The sequence below is a fragment of the Spodoptera frugiperda genome, chromosome 4 (assembly GCF_023101765.2).
Source record: "Spodoptera frugiperda isolate SF20-4 chromosome 4, AGI-APGP_CSIRO_Sfru_2.0, whole genome shotgun sequence".
NCBI lineage: Eukaryota > Metazoa > Arthropoda > Insecta > Lepidoptera > Noctuidae > Spodoptera > Spodoptera frugiperda.
This window is the reverse complement of record NC_064215.1, coordinates 4,806,722-4,831,327: the sequence shown is the minus strand read 5'-3', so window position 1 is coordinate 4,831,327 and position 24,606 is coordinate 4,806,722. Positions and strand designations below refer to the sequence as shown.

The following is a 24,606-nucleotide window of genomic DNA, read 5'->3' as shown; positions in this document are numbered from 1 at the left end:
TTGTCAATATTTATCCCACTACTGAGCAAAACCGTCTTCTGATACAGAGTAGGAAGCCCGTTTCGTATTTATTGTAATATCCATTAATTAAGATTAACATAAACATTAGTTTTATGTTATGGTTTCACATCATCATCAAGATGACCGTTGAAAGGGCATATATTTCTCTGTAGTTTTTATGATTGGCAATGGCCTTACGTACCTACATACATCTGCCTTCATAATTTCCACCAAACTCGTAATGAATCATCAGTGCGCACGTGCGCCAGATTGTTTACAAAATTGTGTTTTGTAACACCAACGTAAAATGCGTAACAGGCATTTACACTCTTATTAATTTACTGTTGTTTAGCTATCGAAATGATAACATTTATTACACTCTTTATCTGTATGTAATATGTATGAACATGCTGATATAATAAATAATTTCTTGGCATGAACTACATTTACCTTTGTTACAATGTAAAATTACTACAAACTTAATAACCTCACATTATTATCCTTATTGCATGATGAAGTCATAAATCTATAGCTATTAATTTGTTGCATTTTATAACAGAATTGAATCCGATTTTTACGTTTTTGAAGTCTGCATTTGTTTACCTTACTTTTAGTTTTATATTGTGCGTGACTCACAGACAGATGTTTTATTTTCAGCTCGTATTTTCTTTCCCTCGTATATCCAGCTTTATGAGATTTTCAAACATTACATAATACGTCCATCTTTCTTCACCTATGGTAACAGTTAAACGTTGTCTAAACGCATAATACAGATAGCAGTTTCGTGATTTTAAAGCCTATTTTATCGTTTCGTTTATGCGTCTTACAAATAATTTATTTTATTGAAAACGAAAGTTTCACTGAAACGGTCCATTATGGAAATAAATTAAACATTGTACTGTCAGGGTTATGTTACTTTACTGTACGTATTTACATTATTTAAAATGTTTGAACATAAATATTCTAAGTTCCACGCCAAATGGTATTTCTAAACATAACAAAATATGTGGTAGTGCTAGATGTTGTTCTCACCCTATTCACGTATTCATAAAACTGAAACGGCAGAACCGTTCCCGGTCGTATTGCAGTAAGTAGTAAGTAACGCACCTTCACGCGCATAAACTCGTTCAAGGACCCGAAATAATGAGGGCACCGTGATCACAGCGCGCTCCATTGGTTCGCCTCGCCCAATTCACCTCACCCAGCGACCGACGTGCTGAGAGCAAATACACTTCCTACTTTGTTATTATGTTTATGTGTGTCGATCTTGAGTGACATCCTCTAGCTTTTAAATTAAAGTATTGAATGTTTGTAATACATAGAGAGCCGTTCAACGTGTGGCGGAAGCGGCGGCTCGGAGGGCTCGGAGGGGCGTGCGTCTTGGCGCGTCACGCTGGACCACGACCTCGTGGAGACCCTCAGCGCCATATACCCCGAGTGGTTCAAGCCACAGCACCGCCGGGAGCGCAGCCGCGCGGCCTCACCCGTCTCGCCTGCATCACCGCCACGCACTCCCGCCACACCGCCCTCAGACGACACCTTCAGGTAACTATCATAATCAAGCTACTGGTACTTTAATCAATTAAATTGTCTCTCACGATAATGCTGATATCATATGTATTCATTAGTGTTTCACTTTCCGAGCAAGGAATCTCAAGTTGCAAAAATGTCGAAAATCTAGAACTGTCAACAAACAATCTTGACGTGTTTAACATACAATTACATAGTAACAAACAGTTTCATCGATGATTATACGGATTACAGTGCTTGATGAGAAAGCTATTGTTTTAAAAAGTATTTTGTGACAGTAATTAACTGATTGATTTTTGTTTGTCAGTAGTTCTGGTGCGGAGGAGATGGCTGGGCGGCAGGCGAGCTGCAGCGGCGCTAGCGAGCCGCCGAGCTCGCCGCGCGTGTCCCCGCCCAAAGTGGTCGTCGACGACAGCCCTCTGCAACCAGCCATGGGAAAACACAAAGAATGTTAGTATAACATTATAACTTACTTCTTTACTAAAGATACCATAACTATACTGAGTGTATAAAATAATTGAATGCATATTTGCACTAAATTGCGAAACGGACACCTCCTAATAAATATACACAATGAAGTAGTGCATAGAATAGTTTAACTAGGTGGATTATCTTAACAGACTAAGGGTCTCCATTCTACATGGAAATGCATTGACTTTAGTGGTGTGATGGATCACTTCTAGGAAAATATCAGGGTATAAAAATGATGTATACATTACAAGAAATTAAGTTACAATAACATTTTACCAACCATGGAATCTGTAACGGAGAAAGTATTTAATTCATTTCAATTAGTGATGATGATGATCCCGTGTGAATTGGGTCACATTCATTATAACGCGCAAGCTAAATAACTGAGTAGAAACTTTGTGCTTTCAATTATTATTGACATGTTGTTTCAAAGTGAGTCCAAACACAGGATCTACAGTTAAAATATCATTTAAATATCAGATACTGATAAAGCACTTGTTGCAAACCACGCTTTCTTTCTCTTGCCCTTTTCTCAATTAGTTTTTTCGTGCTCTGAGTGTTGACCAGTTTCTACGGATGTCAGGATTTTGCATGGAACGACTGTCATCTGTCCTCTACAACCTTAGCGGGTTGATTATATACATACTTGGTTAGGTGTTGTTAAACTCAATAACAAATGTGTCCGAATTTATACAACCGAAACTAATCTTAACTTTTCTGAGGCTAATACGAAACGTCTCCAATTTTTCAATATCAATAGGATTTTTGGATTACTAATAAATTTTCTAAACCCCGCCTGGAAACTTCGTTTTTCTCCTTTAATCATAGCTTCTAATTTATTTTGTTGTCCTAGTGTTTTCATGGTTGTGTACCTAGGTACTGTAGATCTTAGCTTACAGGAGTTGTAGTTTTGGCAATTTGTGACAGGCTTGTTGTATTTAAATAATATCACCAATAACGTCACAGTGTTAGTGCTCAGTAAGGTGACAAGGTCTGAGAAGTAAGTAAGGGCCACTGGCCCCGCGTTCGTCTCGCAGTCCGTCTGTTGTTTGCATTAGTATGCCAATACCGTCTGCACTTCCTGTCGTGTTTGCATAGTCTGTCAGTCTACGCACATCCCGAGTAAACAAATTCTCAGCCCTTCCATTACCTTCGAATGATTTTTTTTTGTTAGTAACTAGTCATAAAATTTGCCAAACCTGCCTATGCTCTAATGTCTCATGAGACACTTCAGTCATCTTGATATGATAAATCAGACCGGTTGTATTTATTTAACCTTTATACTTAGCATATTTACAAAACCCAAAAAGAAATAGACAATGTAGAACGGTCATAACGTATTTTTATATCTTTTGCTGCCAGTCTTTGAATGGTCAAAAACTGTCAGCACTGACTGGTGTAATTTTTTCAATATTTTAAATTCTAATTTTCAAATAAAGCAGTTAATATTTTAGGGATTCGAAATAACTTCGTTCTGAGCTACTTCATGAGCAGTAGGCGAGCTACCATTATTTCAATTAAGTAATACAATATAATTTCCTGTTAGTATTTATTACAAATAAATTATATTTAATAAAATATTAATAGTTATTGGTATTACACACACGCGCGCATATTGTATGTGTATAATTTGTGTGTAATTAAACGCATGAGTAAAACAAAATTGAGTGGGTATCGAGGTAAAGTCGCCCAGTAACCCACAATATTCGGCCCAGTGGTAGTGAATGTTTCGTCTGTAATACGGTCGCGGCATAACACTAGTTTCCTTGTGCAGTGTTTATTTATATTGGCGTCGCGCCAGCGTTGTCCGCCCATCGTTCGCTGCTCGCCGCTTGTCTACACGCAAACAAGAATATAGCTCGCCTCGCCTACGCTCTGCTGCGAACTTTATCGATATAATCTGTGTGTATCGATCGACGTATCGATCACGTCGGCTCCACACGCGACACGCTACGTCAAAGTTCGTCACCTGGCGTCATAACACTGTATTCTTCAAGACGATGTGCCATCTATTCAAGCATCGTCCATTGTTGTATGGAAAAGGTAACCGGCAAACATCGGCACATTCATTCGCATTATGTTACAGTCAAATCGTTTGCGTCTGTTTCGTTTTATTAGAATTATGGGTGATCCAGAGGAAAAATAATAAGGAAAATAGTTTTAGGTAATGCGTGTTATTGCAATATAAGCAGTGATATATATTTCTGTTTGCAGCTTTAAAAGTGAAGCTGATGATGAGGCGGCCAATCAACCAGCTTGTGGCTCAAGGAATCATGCCGCGTAAGTGATCTTTGTATTCATATTATTTAGACGTTCACATACTGTGATAATTGAGTACACTTTTAAATAGCAAATTGGTATAACACACGTGCCAGCATTGCGGGAAGCGCCCACCGTCGCACCGAGCTCACGCGCGTGGGATAAAGGAATTTTATTTACTATTCTACTGAATCGTTTAACGAACATTTCTTGGTGACCAAATTAAATATACATTGTGTTAAATGTAGAAGTAATGAGCAACCGTTCATGAGTTCCAAGTAAAATGGACAATATTTCCATCGAGTGTTTGCATTTTGATTAACCCAGTATGCCTGATGTAATGTCAACACTTTAGAAAAAATTCTTTTGTGTGTTCATATTCATGATGTTTTTTCAGCTTTAAAAACACCACCAGCGTATTTCGAGCAATGCAAGCAATTAGAGAGAGCGAAAACGGGAGACTTATTAAAAGCAAAAATACAACGGCGTCCGGACCGACAGGAGCTCGAACGAAGACACATATTGGAACAAGTAGGTGTAATGTCATTTTATTGGTATCATCATTTTATAAAGTTAGTGTCGTTTTGACACGATCAAATTTTACTTATATTTTAACACATACTTTGTTAATTTCAGGAGAGTCATGTCGATCCCAGTCTAGCCGAAAAGCAACGCATGCTAAAAAAGGCACGTTTAGCGGATCAGCTCAACGACCAACTGTCACATCGTCCTGGTCCGCTCGAGTTAATAAAGAAAAACATACTACACACAGAGGAGACTATTGAAACCGCAGTAAAGAGTGGCACTCTCGCGTTCAAAGCGACCAGTGAAGGCGCATCGGGCCGACCTCAACATCCGTCTTCGTATTGCGGCCCGCCTGAGGAGGTCTCTCCCTCGCCCTCGCCGCCCTCCACACTCTCCCCAGTCAGCGTCGCCTCGCCGCCGCAGCACCCGGCTCCCGGCAAGGACAAGAATAGGAAGAAGAATAAACAAAAGCAACAACCTAAAGCGAGGTTTAAGTTTCACGAATACAAAGGGCCTCCGAATGCAGCAAAAGCGTCGTCACCTCCGGGGTCCGTGGAGACTCCGTACGAGCTGTTGCTGCAGCAGCAACAGTTGCTGTTGCAGCTCATGCTGCCCGCGTCGCCCGCGCCGTCGTCGGCCGCGTCCGTGGCCTCCGACTCGTCGGACGCGTACCCCGCGCACCCCGCGCCGCCCCCGCCGCCGCCCCTGCCCGTGCCCGCCGGCGTCACGCTCGTTGCGCCCGCGCGCTTCGAAGATATGAAAGTGTCCGACTTGCGCGCCGAGTGCAAGCGACGTAACCTTCGGGTATCGGGGCCCAAACCACAACTGATCGACCGACTGCGGCCCTTCCTACTCGAGAAACAAGAAGAACCCCCGAAGTCACCGGCGTCGGTAGCTTCTTTTGTGTCGATCGCATCTCCAGAAGTGAAATTGGAGCCGGAGCCCCCGGAAGATATCGTTCAATCGCAGCGAAGGCAGATAGAGGAGCTCGAGAGAAAACTGGAAGCGTCGCGTCAGCAGCTGGAAGCTGTGCGGCGCGAGGCGGCGGGCGCGGCCGCCAGCGACCAGAGCCGGCGTCTGCTGCAGGCGCATCTCTGTGTGTCGCAGCTGCGCGCGCAGCTCGACGCGCTGCAGCAGCCCGCCGCGCCCGCGCCCGCACCGCGCCTGGTGCTGGCCGCGTCGGACGCCGCGCCCGACCGCCTCGTGCGCCTGTTCACCGTGACGCCGCCCGCCGCGCCCGACGCGGCGCACGACTCCACGCCGCAGAAGCCCGCCAACCCGGCCTATATACTCAATGGCGTGAAGGTGGTCCCTATCGCCATCCTGCCGACGCACTACGAGCCGGAGCGTGCGGCGCCGCCCCCTCCCCCGCCGCCGCCGCCCCCACCGCCTCCGATGCCGCAGGTTCAACTGGGTGCCGATGTACACGATGCTGAGAATAGTCAAATAATGGATGACGTACTCGAGATCCTCGTGGAAAATGGTGAGTTACCACCTTCGGCCGTTGTCGATGCGACCGTCGCTCCATCATTAGATACGAGCTACGTTTCTAACGGCACCAACGGCTTTGCTCCAACGGATGTCTTGACAGACGATGTACTCAATGATAATCATGTTCGAGATTCACTCGCCGCAGATGAGCTCCAAAGGGAACTTGATGATATACAAAATGAAATTATGAACCATGCGGACTTGCAAGCTGTTAACGCGAATAATCGGTGTCAAGTCGATCCCTCAACATCGGACATCGATACAGACATAACGGTTGACTTGTTGTCTAATGGGGAATTTCACACAGACTTTGGGTCCGATCCAAATTCAGTCGACAACGACGATTTCTTCGGTAGTCTACTGTCTGGTGATGGTGGAGACCGATTAGAAGATAAATCACAGGCGATGGATATCGGTGAGGACGTACCGGATAGAATGAGCATGACTCCACTAACGAACGGAGACATATTAGATCACACACGAACCGGGTTCGAATACATGGACGATCTATCACTGCCGTCGTTCCAGAACGAGGAATCCCGTCACGACTCGTTCGACGAGCGGCCGTGCGAGATCGACCTGAAGGAGTTCGGGATCGACACGGGCTCGCACATGCACGTGGACGGGGACGCGTACGAGTACATGGACACGGAGCTCATCCCCAACCTGTTCGGGCGCGGGCACGTGGCGCCGTGCGACCCGCTGCTGGGCGGCGCGGGCCCGGGCCCGCTGGCGCCGCGCCCGGCCCGCAAGCACTACTCCTGGGACCGCATCGAGTACGACGCCACCTGACCGGCGCCTCGCCTGCACTCGGCCCGTCGCTCTCTAACGATGCTTACCCTGTGATCTCTCGCCGCCTCCTGTCGCCGTGGCTTCCCTCCTCGCGAATGACGGACATTAGAGTGACCCTCGTCTACTGAAGGACGTTGTGCTGGTGCGATGTGAACGTAATGTTTTCCTTACCTGCGATCGGTCGCTACGGAGTGGCGACGGTCGAAGCGCTAGTCTGCTCTCGTGACTCGTTCTTCCATAATGATGATGACTTTTATCGAAGACTAGACTTAAGAGATTGATGTTGTGAAACACAAAGTGTTTACATTTATATAGAACTGTATGATTTACTTTAGTTTATGTACTTAATGCTGTACGTAACGTTTGTGTCGCTAGTTGATAATAGTTGAATGTTTCATTTACTTCACTAGTGAGTGATCGCGCGTCGCCGTCGCGTGCGCAGACATACTTGGCTCACATAATATATTAAGTCCGTTTTATTTACTATTTATAGGCATAATTATTATTATCTACTTATGTATATATTGAGAATAATAATACTCAACATAGTTGTGGATTTCTGCATTCCGCCCGATGACTAAAACTTAGGGAAAAATTATAATAAGGAAAGTTGTTTTTGTTTAGGCACAATCAATCAATGAGTCACCTGGTCACGTACACATTGTGTTAATTATAATTATACGATATAAAAGCTTAAGATTGATGTTGTGTCAATTATTAAAATCCGCTTGAGGCTGTCCCTAGCGCATGGATAGCAATTTCCCGAATCAATAAGTGACATTCCAGTCTTGTTGAAGTGCAAAATGTGGCACAAGATCACTTGTCTCTCGCGTTGCGATTATTTATTTTATCAAATTTGACAAAATTATAATTGATGTTTATGTTTAGTGGAAATTAAAAATTTAGGAAAATATTGAGAACAAGATGCACATTCACAAGCCATCGTCATGGGTGGGACCAGCTTGGGAACAATGTTAGATATGAATTCATTTAGATAACTTAGGGAGCCAGCTCCTCGCAGTCGAACAACTATGCAAGCACTTCGGGATCACTTGTTAATTGTACACTACACTTATGTTCACACAAACACACGTTGCGGACTTGACTAGCGTCGTGCAAAAGTATCGTAATTGTTTGAGTTTACCTAGATGATTATTTTAATTATTGTAACAACAACATTCTTAAAAAATGTATCATTCCATTATAATGTCTAAAATGTAGGATAGGTGCGCCGTTATCAATAAGTTGTCGTTTGTACTCGATTACGCGATCGTTACCTGGATGTGGTGGTAATTAGTTATTATCTAAGAGATCCTCAAACGACTGGACCAATTTGTTTAGAGGCTTCAAACTGCCCAAATAACGAGATAGCTAAAGAAATTTGAAGTGCATACTTCTTTAGGAAGCCATTTCATAGAGTGGCATCTTTTGCGTAGTCTGGATTTAGTTACGTATTTAACTATTAGCTTGTTATTTATTGCCCTTAGTTCCTTGCAACTTAAATCTTATAAGTAATATACAAAACAATAACGGATTGCTTGCATACTTGTCTGAGTGCATATTTATAATTTATTTATTTTTGAAGTCATTCAAGTGTACTTACAGTTTTTGTTTCTGTTGTATTCATTACTATGTGTGAGTGTTTTTTTTACTAATGTATTTTGTATAATATCACGTGTTGTTTAGCGTTTACCTTTGCTTCATCAGAGAAGGATTAGATAAAGCAGAAATTGAGAATCGAAAGTATATTGCCATTTTTTGCATTTACAATTTATTTAGTTTTTGAATACTTGTTACTACAACGAATATGGATAACTGCCCTGCGTGTGCAAATGTTCAAATATCAGGCTACATTATTTATTATTCTATGACACAGTTTTAAGCAAGGAGGCGTCGAAATATTTATTGAATGTTTAACATCTGATGTATGGGTTGCAGACACGGTGAGATGGGTGTGCATTTGTACTTTAATTAATAAATCACTCATTGTAATATATAAAGTACATTTGCACACGGATTGGTGCTATTAAAATTTAACATTGAATTTATATAGAAGAAGATTTAACGTTGTATAATTTGTATATTGGATTGTATGTGTGGCTCTAATGTTAAAGTAAATATGATTAACAATTTATAAATCAATGTCACCAGTTTCGGACTTGAAAAGTTTTCGAAAATACGGAGCCAGCGAGAGGCTGCGTTCAAAATTAAAACAGGGCTCGCAAATTGTAATTTGCTTTATTATTTAAGTAATATTCCATTATCTAAGTGAATTATACGGAATCTTTACACTAGATTTAAATATATAAAATCTATTTGCTCATTATCAAAATTGTACCCATGTTAGTCAAATATATTCGAATCATAAAGGGAGAATGTTCATATCACCTCCCAAATATTATTAACAGGCCTAGTGTGTTAATTAGCTTTGTATTTACTCTTGTGCAAGAGTTTAGTTTAAATGTATTTAACGAGATACTAAGTGAGATTAATGTTTGATAAATAGCATATTATCTGCATACTTGTTATTATTGTTGTAATTATTTTAGGAGAGTTTTAATATTTGTTTGTAATCTAAGTTATATCCAACCCGACGTTATACTATATTTTTACACATAATATTGTATTCTTCTACCTTAATTTGCTCTCTGATGTTTACTTATTACACATATAATGAATCAGCTTCTATAAACTTACTAAATATTAAGGTTGAATACATTTTTACTGAAGAACTGCTGGTCATAATTGTGAACTTTTGAAGCAATACCCGGCTTAAAGCCATTGGTTTGTAGTAGAGCCAAGTATTCAATAAATGTTAAGATGTGATAACCACTGGAGTCGGATTTGTAGTGTAACTGGATAGTTTTTTTACCTTGCCCTGTAATGAAGCCTTGTAAATATTTACTAAGCCTTTATTAGTATAAGGAGAGAATGTTGAATAAAAAGTTTTTGACATAATAATGTTTTATTTTATACAGTTAAACATATTATTTAAATTATCACTCTACAGAATAACAGTCACAGGTTTCTTGATTTGATGTCCATTATTTTGTGAACTGCCTAACTAATGGAGTTCACAGAAACGAACTGGAATTTTACTTTGACGTGGAGTACAATCTGTATAGTATATATGACTGATTTTACAAATTAAACATGTACCACATATTTAAATAGCTGATTATAATCCAAGATTAAAATGCCGAAATTACTGATTGATCTTGGTTGTGTGCACAATAACCAAGATATTTTTGCTTGATCACACAAGAATTTAAAAAAGGTAATACGGCCCTATATTCCTATTTTTTCTACTGCCAACATCATAATATTGACATATGATATTTTTGACACATAACATAATTGACAGATGTAAGTTTGACATTGACAGTTCATCTCAAAACCAAAGGCCAATGGCGTCATGGCTTTAAATTTTTGATTTGGAAAGGATTGAAAATAAAGTAGATTTGCTGATATTATTAGGTGAATATTTCACTTATTGACGATATCCACTAGTTTGCTTAACGCATCGAAGTGACGTGGTAAAATATTTATAGTTATGATATTAGCTGAAACTCTTCTGTTTTCATTGACACTGATCGACAGCGGTGGTATATTATTTCTTCTAGTTTACTACATAATTACGCTATCGGACCTGGAATGTGATTACTTGAATGCTCAAGAATGCTGTGAAAAGCTTAACTATTGGATGCTGCCAAAGTACATTGCGCACAGTTTCATAACGGTCTTATTATTATTACATGGTCAGTTGATCTTATTCGTTTTGAACTTGCCTTTGTTTATTTGGCTAACGTTCGAATATTTTACCGTTCCACGGGGGAATTTAGGTGCATACGATCCTGCAGAGATCCTGAATCGAGGACAGCTCAGGAAGCACTTGAAGGATGTAATGATTAATGTTGGTTTTTATTTAATATCATTTTTCATTTATCTGTATTGCTTTATATTAGCGTTGCTCAAAGGCGATCCCCTCCAGAGGTCGGCAGACGATCAAATTGTAACTGAAATATAAGATACCTGAATAAACCCTAAAATGGCTGAAGAACCAGTGATTCCAAGTTCTTTTAATGTTTCTGATGTGTATGATCCAATTGATGAGACTGAGAAGAGATGCGAGAAGTTAGACATACCAGCTCACTTGGCTGCTTTCTTCAGAAAAACAGAGTTGCAAAGAAACTTTCAACAGATAATTCAAGACCAAAGTTTGTTGGAAAAAGTAGCTGCCAACTATGTAATTGTTAAGAAAATCCTTAGTTTCTTGCCATGGCAGGACAAGATAATGTGTAAGAATGTTTGCTCAATGTGGAGGTCAGCTGTGAACACTTTGCAAAAGGAACAGATTGGTCCTGCTGACTTTGCTATAAGCTTGAGACTGTGTCACATTAAGAATGGACTGCAGTTGGTACAGTCTGATGTCTTCTACACTGAACCCCTGATGGTGTTAGTATTTGGCAATATGGGAGGTTTTGGAGTTACCTACAAATGTGAGACACTACTCACTTGCCCCTGTGATCCACCTTGTGAAAAGAGTCATCACCGTGAGTATTTTATTTGTGTCAAATTCACTATTTGTTGGTAGTGTATTCTATTAAAACAATATTTAGTCAAATATTTCATCTCACTTCAAAAATCTCATTTACATTATATTAACGTTTCTTATTAGACATTTCAATCATGTTTAATAGTCTTATAAGATTCAAATTAGATTTAACAACAATATAAACATAACCAACCAACAAAAGATTAATAAAGATTTCATGTCATTTTTATTTCAGTAATAGATTTGGTGGACAATGTAGTGGCAGCTCCGAAGAAATGCATGCTGGCAGTGAAAGTCTGTGACATATCATATAAACCTCTGAAACCTTCAAAAACCAATCACTTGACAGTTGGGAGAAAGTTATGTAGGGTCAGTGGCTTCATTGTAGGAATGTATGTACCACTTATACCAAATGTGAACTTCCAAATCATAAACATAAAGTGCATCCGTGATATCAAGACGGTCTTTATGAAGACCGTAGACAAACTGGCAGAGACAGACTATATTAAGGGTGCACTGGTTTTTGTCAATGGAAGTTTTATCCTGCATTCAGTGGATGATATAGTGTTTTTAAATTATTTGAAAGAAGTGTAAGTATTTATCTTCTTAAATAATGGTAATTTTTCTTATTATAAAACATGTAACTAATATTTTATTTTTCTATCCAGCCAGCCCAATGTACCATATGCCTTAGGAGGGTGCATAGTGGAAGACACAGTGTCTGACAAGGATGATATGAACATAATGATAGAAGGAGTTAATACCGGTAAAGATCTAGTCACCGAGAACATTGTATCTATTGGATTATTCTCAGTGCCCAAAAGCTTTATTGATGCTCCACCAGAAAATGGCTGTCATTTTGACATGTTCTCGCTAATATTAGAATCTTCTGACTGGTCCAAAGCTAAGATACAGAGTGCTATTAATGAGGTAAGCATTGAATAATTAATTAATTTAAATTTTAATCAATTTGTAAAACCAGACCACACCGATTCTAAGTGTCTAATTTTTATTATTTTTTTTACTTATTTTAGTTTGCGAAGAAAATACCTCATTTTGAACACAGTGTGGTTGTCAAGATGTCATGTGTGGGTCGTGACAATAAGCATGATTATGAGCAAGAATTCTTCCGGGCAGCATTCCCAAATACACGTCTGGCTGGTTGCTATGGAAATGGAGAATTAGGTATCAATCACCCAGAGCGCTTAAAACCCGAGGGCTTCACTAGTGTTAAACGTCACCGAGCTGATCCCGGTCCTGCATTTGGTATTATGTATTCTTATTCTACAATTTTTGTTTACATTGGTTGGGGTAACATAGTAACACCTGCTCAGTCTACCTAAGATCAAATTCTAATTGCTCTGATTTTCAAGATTAATCATTACATCACATACTTTATGGATTTGTCATAATTAGGTGTAGCTTTATACAAAATATCAGTGTGTTTTATACTTTTTCATATGGATGTTTTAAGAGCTTATACTATTGGTAAGCCTATGATGTATTCTCTACCAAAGTGTAAAAGAATTTATGAAATAAGATGTAGTGTAGTTTAAGACCATACTAAAGAACCTGTCGCATTTATCGTCTGTGTAGAAATGTCTATGTAATCAGGTAGTTGTCAGACTGTATTGGAAGACATTTTATCACGTGTTATCTGTCTAATCAGATGAAAGAACTCAGCAGCAAGAGACAAAGTGATGGAAAGGATAATATATTTTGTAATATATTAATCAATATTGTTTGAAATTCATAATTTTTATACTGTAAAGTATCTATAGTGAAAACCACACTAATAATTTTACACTATTTTGAATAGAACCAATAGTCTCGAAATGTTTATGCCTAATTATGCTCTCAACAATCGAGGCTTCCTTTTATTTTTTCTATTATGGTACACATAAAGTAGGTGATAACTTATGATTATGATATATATGTTCGTATATTCGTTTCTCATTATGATATATATCATATTATGATATATTATGATATATATCATAATGAGAAACGAATAAATAAGCTGTATAATGTAATTTTTTTATAATGCACTTTTTGAACCCTTCCTCAAAGGGGATATTACTAAGTATAACTTATGTAGTCTTTAAATATAAGTAAACATATGCTTCCTTCGAGTATGTTGTGCATTGAGATGCTACAATTTTGTGTATATTGAGCCTACAGTTTTTAAGTGTTTTTTTTTATTTGGCCTCAGTGCTGTTACCAAGTGATTGTTTACTTTTTAAGTACTTTCTGTGTTAGATACGTAAGGCTATTTATTGTCGCTAGCCCTAGTCGTACATGTATAACTACGCGTTTATAGATATTTTGTCATAATATTATTTATTGATAAGTGCAAGCAGTTATATAAACAATAAAAACTGCAAATCTAAAAACGCGTAGTTTATATATCTTTATTCGATTGTTGCTTTATTTCTATTTATTTTTCTTTTACTGCAATGCTTTTAATTTCGATAAGGTTTTTTTAAGTACAAAGTCAGGGAACAGGTTCTTCTATAGTTCTATTCTATACTATTAATTTCACATTTTTTAATGCAGCTATATTAGTATGAATTACTGTAACAATACATAAATAATTAGGATTTTATTAAAATTTATACTCAAATAGGAAAATTGTGAAGTAGGAATTGGTGTAAAATTAACTGAAAATTAAGAACAATTATAAATATTAAAATAGTCGTTAAAAACTTTCCGTTCTGGTACTAATTGGTTTTTCTGTAGTTATGTACCTGCCTTAAATATGTAATTAAAATCACCATACTGATTTGCATTGTTTTATTTTGATATCCCTGGGTAGGGGACAATCTTATAACTAAGCAATAAAAGAACATACAGTTGCATGTATGTATGAGCATTATGTATAATGGTAATCCAATAGAAAAGAGGAAAATGTTTGACAGTAAAATATAAAAAATAAAGATTTCCTATTAAACCAACTGGCAACCCTGTTAACTTTTGCATAAGATTATAACCGTCGCTTATTCATTTGAAAGAGAGTAGCGTCACACATCGCATTCATTGTTCCACGAGTCTCGCAATATAATGAGCTTTAATGAGTTGTTTAGAAGACATTAAACGTGTCATGTGTGGGAAGTAGGATGCGACGCGGATTGCGAAGACGTGTCTCCGATCTACCCAGCCTACCCCTTATTTGTAATAATAATTAGTACTGTGTAAAGACTTACTTACCGCCGTTACGTAGTAGGCAATTAGTTGTCGTAGATGGAAAGGATACAGTTCTCGCCTTTCTACTGGATTCTGTTGTAATGTGTAGCTTACTGGCGGACAAACGGTGCACGTTTAGAGTAGTGACCGGCTGCTGTACAACGTATTGCAAGTTGGGAGTCTGGTCTAGTCGGGCTCAAGTCCAAATGGATTTTTATTATAAGTCCGGGGTCTAGAAAGAGAGGGAACTTAGGATGCACCTGTGTTTGCCTACACACTTGTGTTCGTGGAGATATCTCTGCGTAGTGGGCTTGTTTAGATAGACAGATTAGTCACTGATCGAAACCGATCGGCAGACATGTGTTTAAAACAGTTTATGTTAATGATGGCGTAAAATAATGTGTTGCATATAAACATTATTGAGAAGGAATCATTTGTTATAGTTGCTTTTTGAGAGGGGAAAATCATCACTCTTACTGACTAAAAGCCACTCCGTTCCTGCTCCTGCTCTTCGAGCCGGAGCCCCGGTAATCCTCCGCTAGGCAGTTCGCAGCTCCGGACGGTTTGTCATAGTGGGAGTTCCTTCCTTGCGTACTTACGTAAAGATTAACTAGTACCTGGGTATCTAATAGCTCAACTACCTACAAAATAGTTATTTGGATATTTCTAATTAGGTATTCACGGTGAAGATTCTGGAGCTCTGGTGCTGCTTAGAGAAGCCGGTGCCTTAATGTAAAATCCATGTATATTAGAATCAGCAAGCTTTCTTCTAACTATAAAAAGTACCTAATTACTTAGAATTACCGTTGAATCTACATAGTTTAACAGTTTCCGTGTAGATGAACTTGCTGTTTATTTACTTTTATGGTGTTTCCTCATTAGGTTTCTTATTTACTTTTAGTAGTTTAACACGATTCTTTATGGAATTGTAGTTAATTATCCTACCCTGTACCTTTATTTCTCTGAACTAGTGTGCAGTGTATACGATGATGTAGGTAGGTACCTAGGTACATGTTGAGGGAATTAATTTGCTAACGCAAAAAACGAATGTCTAAAGCTAAAGCTAAGTGTGGGAGAGCCATGCTTCGGCACGAATGGGCCGGCTCGACCGGAGTGATACCACGGCTTCACAGAAAACCGACGTGAAACAATGCTTGCGTTGTGTTTCGTTGTGTGAGTGAGGTTACCGGAGGCCCAATTCCCCCTTCCCAATCTTCCCCATCCCCGATTCCCGAACAACAACTCTTAAATTCCTAACTCCCAAAAAGCCGGCAACGCACTTGTAACGCCTCTGGTGTTTTAAGTGTCCATGGGCGGCGGCGATTGCTAACCATCAGGTAATACGTCTGCTCGATTACCGGCTTGTTTCATAAAAAAAAAAAACGAAAAAGTGTAAATTCCAATGGAAAAGAACGAGTAATAAATACTCTTTTTCAATCAGGTTCACAATAAAATTCTTGGTTACATTTGTTTTTTTCATTAAGCCTTTAACTGCCATCAGAAAACTGTTGAAGGCAAACCCTCCACTAACGTTGGTCTCGGTGACCTACGGGGCAGTTAACGTGTTAGCAAATAAATAATCAGATCAGGTATGAAAATAATACCTATAACACTGGTGTTTTACAACACTAGTTCAATCCATATCTTATGAAAGTGTGATCTTTCACATCTCTTTGAGCTTTGACACTTATGAGGAAAGTGTGAGGTGAAATCTTGCTACTGCTCCTGTCATCGCTCCAAGCTTTATAGAGAGATGGTTACCTATGTTCATTATAGACCTATAGGTACGTACTACGTAGGTAGGTAACTGTAGTAGTACTATAACTATGTGCGGACACATTATGGCAATATTTGTTCGGAAGCCAACAGCCTGTGTTGTAGACACTTTCTCTTAACTTAGTTTTCTTAGGTGATTTTTGCCAATTGATTGTCAATTTTTGTTGATGAAGCGAAAAAGGTTGTTAGGTTCGTAGCTGGGGCATAGAATAATAAGTACAAGTAGCTGGGGTTCCATCATAGTCTAGTCATCTGCCTTCTCCCATAGGAGATCGGCGTGATGTTATGATGTAAGCGACCCCACAGTCAAACTATTAAAACGGTTTTGTGGGGCTTAGTATATTGTAATGTAATTTATATGGAAAATGAATAAATAAATAAATAAATAAGTATGTTTTTAGAAACTATTACTCTGTTCGTAAGGTTTTTTAACGTAGATATTATTAGTACCTACGAGTGTATTTTAAATCATGTTGTAGACACAAAGAAACTAGTTTTTATAATATGACTACAACGTATGCTAAGTGCGAAAATTACATACACAATTATTTTTTACATGTAGCCATGATAATGTCATTTACTCAACAAGGTTGTCGATTATTCGAACCTAAAAAAAATGCAGTTTAATTTTGCATAACAGTACAAAAACCAGCTAATTTGTTTTAGGAGAAGCTCTAGGCAGCTAGTAACGAGCAAATAATAACTAAACCGACATAATACAAGAATATATCTAATTATGTACATAGGTATTATTTGATGAGCTTCGCTAGTTACATACATAGATACAATAGAACCATTGCTATGCCAATAATCGGCGTTACCGTTAACTTGCAAATACATGCTTACGATGTTTACGACGTAGACGCAATTAGACCGAAAAGTATTAAATCGAATTAGAAATCTTTATACGAGAACAATGCAGTTGTATGTGGGACCATAGTATGTGTTTTATTATTAATAATAAATTGGCGCTACGATCGCGTGTGGCGCGCTCCCCGAGACACGCAATTGGAAATGTGATAATTTTACCTCTGTACCAAAATGACTGACACATCTAGTGGAAATTATTGAAATTAAACACCTTTGCTATGTATTTAAAGTGCTAATACTATGGTCCATTTGACGGCTGGTTTATGCCTGTTAATGGTAGTGGTTGGCATAATTTTTTAGTTGCTCTATTTGGGAACTGGATCATGTTTTCATTTAATTGAAAGTCGATCTTTTATTATTGTTATAAATAAGCATACATATCCACTACACATAGATACATATTTATTTTGAAAGCATAAAAATTTAAAGATTTTTTTTGTAGAAGAATTAGGTTCCAAAGAGGATAAAAATACAACAACATTTATTATTTAAGCTTTCACAAAAGTCTAAAATATCACTGAAAGTAATTTCAGAGATGTTCAGCGGTCGTTGAGCCACCCGTGGCTGTATTGGAGGGTTCGTCTCGGTAGGGGATGGGTTGTCGGCAGTCGTCTCCGTCCGTCACCGGCTTCAGTGTTCCGCCACATGGCCGCACGCGCGCACGCCGCGAGTCGACTCGGAATTATACGCACGCGGTAGAAAGTCGCGCGAAACACGTTTGACTAAAGTAATTTATATTTTTTATTTTATTATTTGTGCTTAAATTCTAGATTTTTTTACGAAATAGATATTTATATTTTATAAAATATTTTTTTCTAAATAGGCCGGGGAAAAACATAGTGCTTCTACTCTGTAATATTTCATGCAAATATTTTCACACAACACGCAAGTGGAGTTATTTTATTGTGGAATGTAATTAGCTAAACGTTACAAGTTTTTCGCATGCTAGTGTTTCAGTCGGGAACTGTAAGGTGTAATTTCGCGTATGGTATAAATAGATCAATGTCACCATACTTCATTTAAATTATAAACTGGAACACATAAAGGTATTTTATTGTTTTTAGTTGGAAACAGTTTGTACTAAATATTTGCATTTTTGTATTAAAAATTGTACCGCATTAAGAATATACTGGGGTCGTATTTATAATTTAAAATAATTTTATGTAAATTAAAAACAATGTGATAGTAAACGAGTAAAAGAAAATAAAAAATAATCTAAAATATATCGCTACTTAAAAAATATACTTCTAGATTTGTCGCATTAAAAAATTAAGAAAAATATTTTAATTCCTCCTCTATTGTGTATGATCGTGAAGTTTGCAAATGAGAAACAAACATTAATTCAAGGTGTTATTAAAGCTGTGCTCGTGATTAATGTTAATGTAGCGAGTAGCGAGAGGAGCGCGACTGCGCCGGCGCATCACACGCCTTCACTTTCTCCACACGAATGTAACCGCCAAAATGATATTAGATACCATCAATTAATTCATTCATCTTATTGCTACGGTTTAGATCGGTTATTGTCCAGTGGTAATTAGGAACTTACCTACTTTAAGTACTTATTACACACAGTAACGATGTTTTGACGAACGATGCTCGTATCTATTGAATTGTAGCTCGTATGTTTATACACTGTTACATTATACAATATTACAGTGTATGTAAACTATTACTACTGATACTATAACATCATATTATTTAATTATAAGTCTCTAGAAAAGTCAATTTAAAATATTTCCTCGCTGTGTTAAGTCCTATTAGTAATTCGATCGTTTTATTGACGTCTCCCATTTTTGTTGCAGACTGTAGCTAAGGTAGGATCGAGGTACATAGCTCGGGACACTAAACCAAGTGTAGGTCTAGAACCAGGAACACTTGAGGGATTCAGTGGACCAGTGCGGACAGTGATCAGTTATAGTTAAACCAAATACTGTGGACACTACGGAACGTAAACATAAGATTAAGTGAAAGTTTGTAATTTCCTATATTTGTGTGGGAGAGGCCGAGCTGAAGTGCAAAGACAAAGCAGAGCGGAGGAACAATGGACCACCTGTTCCGGCAGCGGCGGATTAGTGTGCCCAAGAGGTAAGCACTTTCTTCAGCTACTTTTATAATGATTATAGTATTCAAGACTAAGTGTTCAGTATTCTCATTGTTCAACTACTTACTATATCGTGTTCCACGCCGGAATACTGTCCACTGTAATGCGCCTTGCAAATGTCAAACACTACTTCACTACTTACCCAGATTCAACGACCATAACTAATTGCAATTAGAACCAAAGAAATAAATTCTGGGGATAAAACATCGATTTATTTGTCATTTGATTCGATTGTCGAATCGATTAAAATCGGAGATGTAAACATCGATTTCCACGTTCGGGTGAATGACACGGCAGACTGGCGGTGTGCGCTTTTTGTCAACTTTATCACGAGCATTGTTGCCGGGAACTGACAATGGTGCGTTGACTTCCATGCTAACGTACTTATCTTCTGTTCTTTTACATACCTAGCCGCGGTCGTGTTGTATGAATAAACTTTATAATACTGATTAATTACCTTTAGTTCAAACAAGGAACCACTAGGAACATTTCGTGCTAAAACGTATAAATATTAACACAGTATTAGGTACATAAATCAATACTTAGAAAGTCAAATATTTACATTTAAACATCTAGAGATGTACCCACATATACCTAACTACCAAAATACAACAATGTCTAATAATAAATTGTTCTATTTTCCGTGCGGAAATATTCTGCATACAGCTGCAGTTTAATGAGTTGCTTTAAGTAAAGTAGTGCTTTCAGAATATAGTTCAAAGTTTTGCAGAAAGATACGGAGCCAGGCTGAATTTAAGCAAAACGTGCTTATCTTAACAAAGTTTGCTCCTTGTAACTTCTAGTTGTATGTAACGTGCCGTTTAAACTGCAGGTGCTTGGCGCAAAGCCATGAGACGCTTTATTTGCTTACTGAGATTACAGAAGGATGAAAAGCATACAATAGTATCTCTACGCTTTACAAGTGCTCTCATCCAGTAATTCCAGTTGCTACATGATCTTCGGTACATTCTTGTTTAGTCACCGGTTGAGCTTCATGATAGGTACTTATCGAGTTAGTTGGGTCTATCCTCTAACCTAACCTGAGTGCTTAATTTTTTTTATAGGCGTACCTTTAAAGGAATTTATTTCTCATAAGAACTTACAGTCCGCTTACAATGAGATACGAATAACCAAATGAATTACCAAATATTAAATATAAAATTACCCAAATATTAAATTCATCTATTTTGTCGCATCTCGCAAATTAATATAAAAGATTGGCCAGTATCAATTTAAAGCAAAAAAATCTCTGTAGTCATAAACAAGTAACCTGTCGTGGTGTCGTGAAAATTAAGAAATAAACAGTTTTATGGTCTGTGGTAGCAGTGTGGTCCTTCTACCTAATGCTCACTGTGGTCGAAGGTGTTTTCAATGCCTCGTTGTTTCTTGATATTTCCATATGATATATGTTTCTATTCAACCAAACTGTGTTATTATGCAAAATGAAGTTCATCCTATTGAATTATTTATTCATTGTGTTTTCTTGCAAAGGGCATGGACTTGTTGTTTTGTTCGCTGTCAACATTTTATGTGTTCCTTGTTTCTGTTCATAAATAGTGAACGATTTGAATTATGTTGTGTTTATGAATCATTTGTTCCGCTTGATTTTCTTAGATAATGTTGGCTTTTCTGAAGTTTCCACATATTTATTTATTTTATTACAACTTTTGTGAGACATACTTAATTAATTATTATTATGTAACTGTTTGATAAGGAACTCGACTAGTTTCATACCATGAGTAGAGGCTCGGCGATCGGCGCGCTGCTACTTTTTATTAACATTTTTTCATTTTCTATACTTAATGAATTTATTTTCCTGTGGGTTTAATATTTCCTATAGTTTCCAACTTCTTTTTATAAGCAAATGATCAGACAACCAGTTTGATCATTTGCGTTTTTATAGAGTTTTATAAAACTCATATCAGAATTCTGAAATTCAGATATACCTAATTGAACATCCGTCATCTGGAGGAAATAAGAAGTATATTGTATAGTTAATAGGGATTAGCTGTTAACTGCATGTCAATACCTACTATGATCATAATCACCATAATTCAACATGGTGTGAACACATTCCTTTTCTTGTGAAAACGGAAGAAGGGTGCGCACACAATGAAAGTGGTCGACTCACATCGTACACACGGTTACCCTTCAAGCTAAGCAACCAAAATTAACTGACCGTCGAATGTGCGGAAAGATCATACAACGCGAGACCATTATAAACTGGTTTTGTATACCTCCATGTACAAGACAAATGCTTACTAGGTACTACATTAAAAAAGCTACTGTTACTTAGGTTTTAACCTTTCAGTAATCATTTGTACAACAATTATCTAGTTTAATTCACATCCGTCTTTGACGATGATTTCTTTGACAGCCTAATGATGAATGTTCCTCGTTTCTTTCTCAGATGATTCCAGTTAGTCAGCATTGTGTGTAAAATGATTGTTGACAACACAACAAACTGTTTGTTTCCCCGAAGTAGACGGAAGTTCATTACGGTTGTTCTAAGTCTGTCGCGTTATGTGTTCAGTGTTGCCATAATTATGAAGATGTTGATTTGGATATTTTTAAGGAGAATTTCGACGGTCATTTTCAATTAATTGTTTTGTTCGTAGATAGGTCTGATAGAGTAAGAATTATGAATCATTTTGTGCTAAATATCTATCCTTAAAGTAGCCATAAATAAGGGTTCTTAAGAATGATCAATGATCATAGCTACACTTTTCCAAATTGGCTCTTTTAGGAGGCAATTCTGTATTAATATGACCATTTGATATAGGTGCCTGCCTACGTGCGATAGTAGGGATTAGGTGCACGTAATATGTGTGATAACGACAGTAATATGAAATCTATTGATCTACCACTCTGAGCCCGTTGCAATTTAATAAATAGATAACTGATTATCACTATGAATCAACTTTATAAATATGAAAATTTTCCTGTAATGCTTAAGTAGATACACGCACGCGTACGGTAAAAATATTTTTCTGTATATTTAGTTTTTCCTTTTTAGACCACATTTCTTGAATATTTATGAAAGAAAAGTCGTAAAAGTAGATCACTTAGATCTTAAATTCAAAAGCTTAGCAAAGCAACTCAATTAGGAACAGATACTTGTATTTTATTTATTACAGACAATTATATTTACAGTTCTCGTATTTTAAACATAATAATGCACGTCAATCAGTGAAATATTTCTCATCGAGAAACTGCGTTCATGCTCCAATTGCACGGCGGCTGCGCTTGCGTCGCGCGACGGCCGTTGTCGTCGTTTGCGCATGTGCATCATCTTCAATACTTCGTCGCCTTGATTTCACGAGCATGAAAGAAATCACATAATTGCAATGACCTTAATTTCAGGCAATAAATACTCAATGTTATATCTCGTGTGCATATAACATGGTAGATAGATACCAATTATAAAGTCTTACACTTTTTGTTGGAACAATTAATATCGAGCGATATAGTTTCGTGTTTATTTCTGTTGTAAATAATGATAAATGGAACGAAAGTGACATTTATTTTAACAACGAAGTTAGTCTAGACGACACATACGGAAACATAAAAGGAGTTTCTAATTTAAAAATTATACGGAAAATGTTAAACAAAAGCTACCTATTCTTTGCGTTTTTTTTTACAAAAACGTCTACTTTCTACGCTTTTGAAAAGCAAATATTAGTTAACAAACTTTCGTAATCGTTTAACAGAAATATTTTCCTCATTTAGGTAATATAGACAAGTTACAAATGTGGTAAGTAAGTATTATGCGAAAGGTATTCAAACTTTAATGGCTTTAAGTTGCAATGTTTAGGGAAGTGACCAAATGACACTAGACAACAAGATAGACAAGAGTTGTATAAAGTATGGAGTATAGAACATATTTTGTTATTCAAGTCAAGTTGCAGGAATTAGTGGCACGAAGCAGGTGTGTGTACCGTATTCTCGGATGGCATGAATAAGTGATCGCTTTACATGGACTTGACTAGTCCATGTCTTGTGTTTGATATAATGCTGGTACATTTGGTTTAGAATTCGCTCCGGTTGTGTAATGTTAGTCATCATTCAGTGGAATAAATCGAGTCTTGTGTCGTGGTTTTCTTTGGCTGTTTAGAATTGATTTTGTTTGTAGATGGAAATGGTTTTCGAACTGATAAGTGATAGAAGCTTTTAGTTAGTTTGTCTGTTACCTATTTGATTAATTGTAGATTTATTAGTTCGAGTTATTTTACTTCTTGCATCTCTGGAATTATTTTCCTGTTACTCACAGCTCTAGTGTGAACTCTAAGTAATCTCAAGTCTTCTGTGTTAAAATTAATGATGTTTAATAAAAAATATACCTTCATTACACATATTTCCTTTTTATACAAAAAAGTCTTGCAAAAATACTTTCCTTTCGTCTATCTCAGTATTAACGAACGTAATAACATGTAATCAGAGATGGCGAATTGAGTGAAATCGGTCATTAGGTCTTTGATACAATCGCTGTACGAATGTCGCGCCGTACGTTCCGCTCTCTGAACTTCGGGCCATAGGCGTCGCGTCTTCACACACCACCGTCCACGAAAACATAACATCACTTTCTCCAAACATTCATTATATCATATTACTTTATTTCGTACTTTTATTACCTACAAGTTTTGTAATAACCACGTAACTAACAATTGCTTTAACTCTAAAGCGTATTTGATTAACACATTTTTTTTAATGAAACACGCCCGGTAGTCGAGCCAACGTATCACCTGATGGTAAGCAATCGCCGGCACCCATGGACACTTGAAACACCAGAGGCGCTACAAGTGCGTTGCCGGCTTTTTGGGGGTTAGGAATTTAAGGGTTGTTGTTCGGAAATCGGGGATTGGGAAGATTGGGAAGGGGGGAATTAGGCCTCCGGTAACCTCACTCACACAACGAAACACAATAATTACTCATTATGAGTTTGTTATGACCATTTTTCTTTATTCTTCAATACTTAACTCCTGTTGTAATTATGTAAATTCAGTATCTTCGTGTTTTGCAGTCGTTGCATCTGCTTATTAGAGTTCAAGTGAGC

General features: G+C 37.6%; 4 protein-coding genes across 13 annotated transcripts in view; all 4 read left to right on the top strand.

Annotated features, from left to right (window-relative positions):
• The window catches only part of LOC118272481 (uncharacterized), a 56,942-nt gene extending 46,913 nt beyond the window's left edge, over nucleotides 1-10,029 (top strand). For 5 of the 8 annotated variants that reach the window (XM_050693343.1, XM_050693344.1, XM_050693347.1 and 2 more), the window contains 5 exons: nucleotides 1,323-1,545; nucleotides 1,838-1,980; nucleotides 4,216-4,281; nucleotides 4,658-4,791; nucleotides 4,897-10,029. In XM_050693343.1, coding sequence (XP_050549300.1) covers nucleotides 1,323-1,545; nucleotides 1,838-1,980; nucleotides 4,216-4,281; nucleotides 4,658-4,791; nucleotides 4,897-7,068 — 2,738 coding nt within the window. In that variant the 3' untranslated portion in view covers nucleotides 7,069-10,029. Of the gene's footprint in view, nucleotides 1-1,322; nucleotides 1,546-1,837; nucleotides 1,981-3,607; nucleotides 4,045-4,215; nucleotides 4,282-4,657; nucleotides 4,792-4,896 lie in introns of those variants that run through there. The other 3 variants (XM_050693345.1, XM_050693348.1, XM_035589020.2) reach the window with 2 other exon arrangements.
• A 514-nt stretch (nucleotides 10,030-10,543) lies between these two features.
• LOC118272483 (protein cornichon homolog 4) lies at nucleotides 10,544-11,095 on the top strand. Its single transcript, XM_035589023.2, has one exon. The coding sequence runs from the start codon at nucleotides 10,622-10,624 to the stop codon at nucleotides 11,093-11,095; it is 474 nt and encodes a 157-aa protein (XP_035444916.1). The 5' UTR covers nucleotides 10,544-10,621.
• Nucleotides 11,096-11,116: 21 nt separating this feature from the next.
• LOC118272482 (uncharacterized) lies at nucleotides 11,117-14,405 on the top strand. Its single transcript, XM_035589021.2, has 4 exons — nucleotides 11,117-11,621; nucleotides 11,859-12,213; nucleotides 12,292-12,553; nucleotides 12,658-14,405. Exons 1-4 carry the CDS (start codon nucleotides 11,117-11,119, stop codon nucleotides 12,964-12,966), a joined length of 1,431 nt encoding a protein of 476 aa, XP_035444914.2. The 3' UTR covers nucleotides 12,967-14,405.
• A 3,631-nt stretch (nucleotides 14,406-18,036) lies between these two features.
• Nucleotides 18,037-24,606, top strand: part of LOC118272929 (heparan sulfate 2-O-sulfotransferase pipe) — a 95,755-nt gene continuing 89,185 nt past the window's right edge. Inside the window, exons 1-2 of one of the 3 annotated variants that reach the window (XM_035589661.2) lie at nucleotides 18,037-18,179; nucleotides 19,255-19,537. In XM_035589661.2, the coding sequence (XP_035445554.2) occupies nucleotides 19,494-19,537 (44 nt within the window). In that variant the 5' untranslated portion in view covers nucleotides 18,037-18,179; nucleotides 19,255-19,493. Of the gene's footprint in view, nucleotides 18,180-18,345; nucleotides 18,499-19,254; nucleotides 19,538-24,606 lie in introns of those variants that run through there. The other 2 variants (XM_050693351.1, XM_035589662.2) reach the window with 2 other exon arrangements.

Coding starts and splice junctions, on each gene's coding strand:
- LOC118272483 (XM_035589023.2), top strand. CDS start 10,622: ATGATATTAGCTGAAACTCTTCTGTTTTCATTGACACTGATCGACAGC.
- LOC118272482 (XM_035589021.2), top strand. CDS start 11,117: ATGGCTGAAGAACCAGTGATTCCAAGTTCTTTTAATGTTTCTGATGTG. Junction 12,214..12,291: donor TTAAATTATTTGAAAGAAGT/GTAAGTATTTAT, acceptor TTTTCTATCCAG/CCAGCCCAATGTACCATATG. Junction 12,554..12,657: donor TACAGAGTGCTATTAATGAG/GTAAGCATTGAA, acceptor TACTTATTTTAG/TTTGCGAAGAAAATACCTCA.